The sequence below is a fragment of the Microtus ochrogaster genome, linkage group LG2, assembly GCF_000317375.1.
Source record: "Microtus ochrogaster isolate Prairie Vole_2 linkage group LG2, MicOch1.0, whole genome shotgun sequence".
NCBI classification, from domain to species: domain Eukaryota; kingdom Metazoa; phylum Chordata; class Mammalia; order Rodentia; family Cricetidae; genus Microtus; species Microtus ochrogaster.
The window spans coordinates 27,793,934-27,802,222 of record NC_022028.1 but is presented as its reverse complement, the minus strand read 5'-3'; the positions used below and the strand labels follow the sequence as shown (position 1 = coordinate 27,802,222).

The following is an 8,289-nucleotide window of genomic DNA, read 5'->3' as shown; positions in this document are numbered from 1 at the left end:
CTCCGGTTTTGCTTTTGATACATTATTGCTTAACTACAGGAGCAGGCTCTTAGTAGGTGTGGTGAAGCATGCCTAATAATTGCAGTGCTTAGGAGTGGAAGGAAAGGGCTGGGGATTCAGACAGCAACATGGAAAGAAAAGAGTGGGCTTCTAATTTAAAGTCATATTGGTATTCCTTTGTATATGAGTATTTTGCCTGCATGTATGTCTGTGTACCATGTGATGCTTGATGCCTAGGAAGACCAGATGAGGGCATCAGATTTCCCTGGGACTGGAGCTGTAGAGAGCTGTAAGCCATCATGGGTGCGCTGGGAATTGAACCCAGGTACCCTGGAAGAGCAGCCAATGCTCTTAACCACTGAGCCACCTGTGCAGCCTCTTTTTTTTTTTTTTTTAAATTTTAAAGACCTCTAGTAGGAAATTTCCCGTCAGCAAGACTTGAGCTGGCAGATGATGAAACAGTACTGCATTTGCATTTGTTTTGAAGTGTCATAAAATTACAGCTTTTTCATAAGACACACAATTGCCTTACTGTTCCTGCTCCTTCCCCTTCCCAGCTCCCCTTCACTCAACTAAACAGCAGGGATTTGGCTTTGCTTGGCACTCTTCACTGCAAATGTGGATAGTTTATCTCTATGCTGAGGGAAGACGGAGACTAGAATTACATACCAACCTTCTCTACGAAGTTAAATAAGAGGAGTGTGATTGTAGGTGCCCAAAGCTTGTTTCTCTATTCTTTCCCAAAAGCATGAGAAACAATTCATATTTTAAGTGGCAGAATCGCTTTATCCTGCCATTTTAAACAGCAGTCCTGCTTGATCAACCAATGAAGGAAGACGTATTTTTGTATTATTTCCGCTTTTACTGACTTAGTTGTCTCCAAGGCTACATTTCAGTATCTGTGGTTGATTCATTAGCATTTAAATGGAAAAGTTGTCTAGGTGGGTTCTGGTAATTTTATTTGGTCTTGACAAATAGATAGTGCTGTTTTTAAAAAGAGAGAGAAAGTTGGATGTCCCAGAAATTACTTGCAGATGTCTATATGGGTTGTTCTTCCAGCTGTCCCAAGGACTGTGAGAAGTCCTGTTGCCTAGAGACAGACAGGCCCTCACCTGTGAGCGTCCCTCTTTAGCTTCCCTAGTAGGTGGGGTTGCAGGCTCGCATCAGGGGGCCAGAAGTAAGTAGGCTCAGTGCACCTTTCTCCCTCTCTCTCTCTCTCTCTCTCTCTCTCTCTCTCTCTCTCCCTCTCTCCCTCTCTCCCTCTCCCCCTCTCCCCCTCTCCCTCTCCTGCTCTTGCTTTGCTTTATGTTTCCTTGTGAGACAGGATCCTACTACGCAGCCCTTCAGACTTGTAGCTCACCTCTGGCCCGCTGATTGCATTGGTTGGCAGGTGTGCACTAGCTTACCCCTGCTGGTTCTTGTTTGTTTTCCTCTGCCCTTTGGTAGAGGGCAGTGAGATAGCCACAGCCTTGAAGGGAGTGTGGTAGCGTTTCCTTTTTTGGAGCCCAGGTTGGGAAATAAAACAGACTGGGGGAGGGGGCCGAGAGCAGTTGAGCCCATCACGAAGGGAAGGCCACCTTTTGCCATGTCATCACACGGCAGAAGGGACACTAAGCCCTTACCTAGGGTCCTTACCCTCAAGTCTCAATCTCAGAGTCATTTTTCCTCCCATTACTACTACAAGGGAGATAAAGTTTGAACTCACGACATAGGGAGAGACATTCCAGCTTCACTTCAGGAGATGGAGGTGGTTGCAAAGAGCTGTCTGTTCCCACAAACAGGCCTCCCTCTTGGGCATGTGGGCTCAGAAGGGAGTCACAGTCTGATGCAAAACACCTGTCATCGCCCCCGTCTGGGAGGGGTGTGCAAAACACCTGCCATCGCCCCCGTCGGGGAGGGGTGCTCAAAATTGTGACACTCTGGAGCAGTGGCTCTCAACTTGTGGGTTATGACCCCATTACAACCCTTTATCTCCAAAAATTATTTGCATTATGATTCATAACAGCAAAATTATAGTTGTGAAGTAGCAATGGAAATAGTTGTATGGTTGGGGGTCACCACAACATGAGGAACTGTATTAAAGGTCTCAGCATTAGGAAGGTTGAGAACCACTGCTCTAGAATCTTTGAGGGGAAAAGCATCAGAGGCGTTACAAGAGTCCTCCCTTTCTCTGAAGTAGCTAATTTCTGAGGTCTCCCTACCTTCCTTGGAATGTGTCAGAGAGCTGGAATTAATGTCTCATAAAGTGATCCTATTTCATCTCTGAGAAGCTCAATGTGATAGAGGCTGCTTTCTTGTGTTGACCTGATGATGTCCTTGTCACTTCTGTCAGCCTCCTATTCTGTCTAAACCTGTGGGTCCCTGCCTCACAGGAGTTAAGAGTTGTCCTTGGAAGCTGAGAAGTTGAGGAAGGCTGTCCTGCTTCTGACTTTGTGGAATGTGAAACCAGAGTCCATGTCAGAAGAGACCCTTGGAAGCCCAGGGTGTGTTTCTTACAATGAGGCTGTGCGTTACTGCCGTCCAGTGACCCACTCCCAGGCCTAGGAACAGCTCATCTCACCACCTGCAGGATGGGAGACTGGAGGCTCATCTTTGTTACTCAGTGTGGGCGTGTTTATTCCTAGAGACAAGTGTGGAGCTGAAGCTGACAGGATAGGCTCTCAGAGAGCACAAAGGGATTCAGAACGTAGCTCCGACTATTCTCTTAAACACGCATGCAGGTAACTGTAGACTTCAAAGAAGCTTGGTGAGGTCTCTGCCTGCGTTTTCCAGAAGTGTATCCCTCAGGTCGTCTGCGGATGTGAGTAGGTGTGGGTGGGTGTTCTATCTGCGGTGTGTCTCCCAGGAACAATGGAGAAAATTCTGTGGAGCTTGCAGCTCCCTTGGGAATGAGCAGACCGGCAAGTAATCCTAAGCACATGTGTGTATTCTTTCTCGGGGGTCCCCAGCCTCCTAGTGAGACAAGTTATGGGGACTCTTTCTTTCTTCTGATGAAATGGGGGATGGGGAGTCAGCGCGTCTTCATTGCAGCTCGTTGTTTATGCTTCTTTCTTCCTCCAAGATGAAAATTTTTATCCGTCTTCCCACAGATCACCCAGTAGACATGATGAACATCAAGGCCTTCACCTTGGTCTCTGCAGTGGAGCGGGAGCTGCTGACTGGTGACAGAGAGCACATCAGCATTGAGTGTGTGGAGTGCTGTGGCAGGAATCTCTATGTCGGCACCAATGACTGCTTCATCTACCACTTCCTGCTGGAGGAGAAGACTTTGCCTACAGGGACGGCCTCATTCATTGCCACCAAACAGCTACACAGACACCTGGGCTTCAAGAAGCCCGTGAATGAGTTGTGTGCAGCCTCAGCTCTCAATAGGCTGCTGGTGCTCTGTGACAACTCGATAACCCTGGTTAACATGCTGAACCTGGAGCCAGTCCCCTCAGGGGCCCGCATCAAAGGGGCCACAACATTTGCAGTGAACGAGAACCCTGTGAATGGGGACCCCTTCTGTGTGGAAGTGTGCATCATCTCCGTGAAGCGAAGGACCGTCCAAATGTTTCTGGTGTACGAGGACCGAGTACAGATTGTCAAGGAGGTGTCCACTCCAGAGCAGCCTCTTGCTGTGGCTGTGGATGGCTACTTCTTGTGCCTGGCCCTGACCACACAGTACATCATCCTGAACTACAGCACAGGCCTTTCCCAGGACCTCTTTCCCTACTGCAGCGAGGAGAAGCCACCCATTGTCAAGAGGATAGGCAGACAGGAGTTCCTGCTGGCTGGCCCCGGAGGCCTGGGTGAGGAGGGGCTGCAGTCAGTATTGCAATCAGGGCACCTGCATCCTGCCTGCTGTCTTAGGGTTTCTGGATACACCTTGGGAGAGGGAGGGTTCCACAGCAAAATGTGTCACTCACTGACACAGTTCTAAGAAACACATACTTAGGTGATTTTGTCATTGTACATTTCGGAGGATCTGTTGGTCAGTTAAGATGGCTTCAGTGTCACTAGGTGGCATAGTAATCACATGCAGTTCACTGAGGACCAGATGGCATGTGTTACATGACTGTACTAATGAGTGCCTGACATCTCTGGAAATGTGTGGCCAGTTCATAGCAGATCTGCATGACGGATGCGTGCTGAAATTCCATCAGATTTAAATGGGGGGATGGGTTGCCATTTTCCACCAGAATGGAATTTTAGATATAACCAGTGAACCCTCATTGATAATCAGAGTTCAAATTCACATTAGGGCTCATTCTTGGTGATGTACACTTTACAGGTTGCACAGATGTGTAGTGACTTACCACTCCTGTGGTAGCAAACAGCATACTTTCACTGCCTTATACTCCCTGGGCTTGACCTAGTCCCCCTGATCCCAGCCCTGCCTCCTGGCAACCACTTACCTTGTACTGTCTTCATAGTTGGCATGGAATGTATAGTTAGAATCATATGACATGTGGCCTTTCAGACTGGCTTTTACTTGACTGTGTATTCAAGACTCTTCCATGTGTATTCATGGCTTGAGAGAAGAAGAAAGTGCTTGGTCCCAATGTCTTTTGCTCTTAAAAAAAAAAGAAAAGAAAAAAAGAAAAAGAAATTATTATGGAAAGAGTATATACATATTTATATATTACTATAAACCATATGTGTTTACATATAATTTATATGCTATGTAAATTATTCTGTATCATTTATATATTAACTAAATATATTCATTTTTTATATTTATAGATTATATATTTATGCATATATAAATACGCAGTTATATTATGTATCCAATTATATGTGCTTATATACAATTACATATTATATGATATGTTAAAATATTGTTAAAATAAATTAATTAAAAGTAAATATATAGTCTATAAATGTATAACACACATGCACATATATATGACTATGAGCATGGCATAAAGAAACCAGGTCTTTTCTCTGGCTTTCAGCCCTGCCAGTCCCTTTGTATATCGGTCCTCTCCCTAGCTGTTTCGAAGCAGCTCTGGACATCATAGCACTTCTTCTGTAAATATGTTGCTGTGGTTCAAAGTTATAGACATGTGAAAAAACATATATGTTAAATACTCAATACATCATCAGTACATTTAGATGCCTTATGGTCCTCCTATTTTACCATATGTAGTAGCCACACACAGGTATGTCTGCTTAAGTGTTTAAAATGTCTGTGTAGTTTGGGTTTGTTGCTGTGTTTTCAGTTTTCTTGTGTCACTACCATCGAGGGGTCAAACATTGTAATTGGCTGATAGATTTGTTAAATTTTATTCTTCAAGTCCCTCCTTCTCTTTATTTTTCCTGAACTTTTCCTTTTCCCTTTGCTGAAGAAGTTGGATGGTGTCCTCCACTCCGGAATTTCGATAGTTTTATCCCCATAGAGTCATTTAACATGCCACTTTGACCCCTCAGACCTTTGTTGACCGCAAGTAGATAATTAGGAGATTTAAGGTGTGTGTGTGTGTGTGTGTGTGAGTGTGTGTGTGCTTGCTTTGTGGAGGGAGCAAGAAACTTCATAGTGTGGGTACTTCTTGGGGGGTTTTGCATGGCTTTCTCCCCTCTTGTGATGGTATTGGGTGCTGATGACCTAGGCCTGTGCCATATTAGGCCTGACAATGGGCAGCATTGTGTTTCTGTCTATTCTTCCCTTCACATATCCCTGGGATTCACATATCCCTGGGATTCACATATCCCTGGGAATGCCTTTGTGGAGCAAACTTTCCCTTCCTTAGCCACTTGGCATCTCCCAGGCACTGTGTATGAAATCAAGGTGAGACATTAAGGTTCCTTCATCAATCAACTAGGGATAGTACTAAATGATCCTAATTGTAAACGCATGGGTCCCGTTAGGTACCTGTAGTTCCATCGGTGCTCGCTGTGAGCTTACGTGGTAGATTCTTGAATCACTTTGCTGTGTCTCTAGAAATCCGAGAGTTTTCACATTTCACACAGTCTTGCTCCAGACCTGGTGTCAAGCCCCTCCTCCGCAGAGCCCCGCTACTTACAGACCGCAGTCTGGGTGCGGGGGCTCTTGTCCACTTTCTCTAGGCCTTGTCAGTGGACAGTGCTGGGAACCCTACCTTTTAGGATAACTGCATCCTAAGATCAGTTAGGGTCATTCTTGTGTACCTTAGTGTCGTCTTCCCACCACACAAAGGTTTTCTCTCTGTCCTTCTGCAAGGACTCCCTGATAGAGATCCCCACAGCGGATCTAGCCTGTGTCCTGCCCACATCTAGCCTCCTCCCTTGGGTAGCTTATTTGCTTTTTGTTTACCATTATTTTGTTTTCTACTTCAGCAGATTTACACTGAGAATGCATGTGAGCTGAGCTGAGTGTTACCATGTCTCCTTTAGTAAGGGTTACTTTATATTCTCCCTGGTGACATGGCAGTGCTTTCCCCCCAGGCTTGGCCATCAGAATATACTGCCAAATTTGTGTCTTTGGCAGCATAGCCATTTCCCTATGAACAACATTGAGAATTCCTCATGTTTAAGAGTCTGTTCTGCTTCCTTGGGTTAATAGGGATTACCTGTTTTGTCATCTATTTTTAATTTTTTTTTATTCTGCTAGGGACTGAACTCAGGGCCTCATTCATGCCAAGCCCATGTCATTGAACCCCTCCCCTACACCAAACCCTCTGTTTTGTTTGGTATTCTTTATACATTTGAGATGCCAACATTTCTTCCACTTTTTAGGTATTTGTTTCTAATTTTTGCCTTGCAAAATCTCTTTTTACAAAGTTCTATATAATCTAATGTTTCAGCCTTTTAAGTTATTACTTTATGATTTTGATTTGTACTTAGGAGGCTTCTCTGTCTTTGAGTTTATAGACAAAGTCATCTGTGTTTTCTGATATCACCTATATGGTCTCATGTCTCACCGTGTAAAGAAGTGGTTCAATTGCTATGTTTTTTATAAGACTGTTCACTATGCCCATAAACTGTTGGCAGAGTCCGTTTTGTCACTGATTTTGGTGGCTGCCGTTAGTAGACACTAACTTACTCAGGCCCTGGGTATGTATCTGGAATTCCCATTGTGTTCTGCCTGTCCTCTAGTATAGCCCTAACTCTGGTTCTGAAGGCTTCACAGGGAAACTGTTAGAGTCCTGTGCTCCTTTCTTGGTTATAGTGTTAGATTAAAGGGAAAGGATAGTCATCTTTTGGGTGCATTTCCCCCAAATTTTCTATGTCTCATCTACATGAGCATTACGCTAAATGAACCAACTTACTTTTAGTTGTCTTTCTGTTTGTAATGAATGTGGTTGTAAGCACATAGAAAGATTTGTAAGGTCTGTTACATACACCTTCTGTAGCTATAGGTTCTCCAAATAGCATCATTACATGATTTCAGAAATTAAGAGTTCAGACAAATTACTACCGAGATTATAATCAATGCACCCACCTCTCAGCATGACACTTAATTTTTATTTTTTTTCTTCTGCCTTTTTCCCTGAGTGTAACTTGTGACCACTGATGTCATAAGAGATCATACTTGGCCTTTTGTAAGGCAAGTTTACCAAATTTTTTTTATAATACTTTAGCTATACCCCTTGATGGCACTTCTTAGACAAGGGAAAGAATTCAGTTGCCCTTCATGTTGTGTAGGCTCTTCTTCAGCTTGTGCTTAGATCACTGGTGGGCTTGAACCTAGAAAGAGCATGACCAAAATAAATAATTTTAAAGTTGGTGTGCCCTTCCCAAATCTCTCATGCGGTATACCAGCAACGCTTGGGCTCCTATAGTAGTATAAAAGCAACAGACTTTATCGACTGCTTGGCAGAAGAGAGTTAGCTGGGGCACTTAGCAGTGGTCTAGTTAATACCTTCTTCCTAGGGGTACTTGTCTGGCTTCACTGATCTTCTCATTTGCCAGTTAGGGCTCTGCTCCTTTACTCTGGTGAAACTGCAGAAGCCGTAGTTCTTGGCATCTGGCTTCTGCCCTCTTTATGTCAGAAACACTAGCCAGGACCAATGCACTGTGTGATTCCTTTGAGTGGGTAGGTGCAGTGACCCTGACTGGCATTGCTGAGAGGCTCCATGTCGTCGAGCTCAGAGCATGGCTTCTTCACCCAGAATTTCGCAGACTCTCTGGGATCGTTCATGCTCATCCCTTTGCCAGTTTGTATTTAGCTCATGTCTTGGTGGAGGTGGCATCACCATTACCAGCTCTGCTGGTCATTTTTCCCTGTCCCTTTTGGTCTCTTCGGCTGACTTCCAATGATAGCACGAACACCCCAGCTTGGTCTTCATTCGTAGCTGTGCTTCACTCCCTCAGTGTTTTCTGATGCTG

At 44.6% G+C, this 8,289-nt stretch overlaps 1 protein-coding gene across 2 annotated transcripts in view; it reads left to right on the top strand.

Moving 5' to 3' along the window:
- Nucleotides 1-8,289, top strand: part of Tgfbrap1 (transforming growth factor beta receptor associated protein 1) — a 55,245-nt gene that overhangs the window by 24,945 nt on the left and 22,011 nt on the right. For both annotated transcript variants that reach the window (XM_026785660.1, XM_013351082.2), the window contains exon 2: nucleotides 3,090-3,791. In XM_026785660.1, coding sequence (XP_026641461.1) covers nucleotides 3,104-3,791 — 688 coding nt within the window. In that variant the 5' untranslated portion in view covers nucleotides 3,090-3,103. The remainder of the gene's footprint in view (nucleotides 1-3,089; nucleotides 3,792-8,289) is intronic.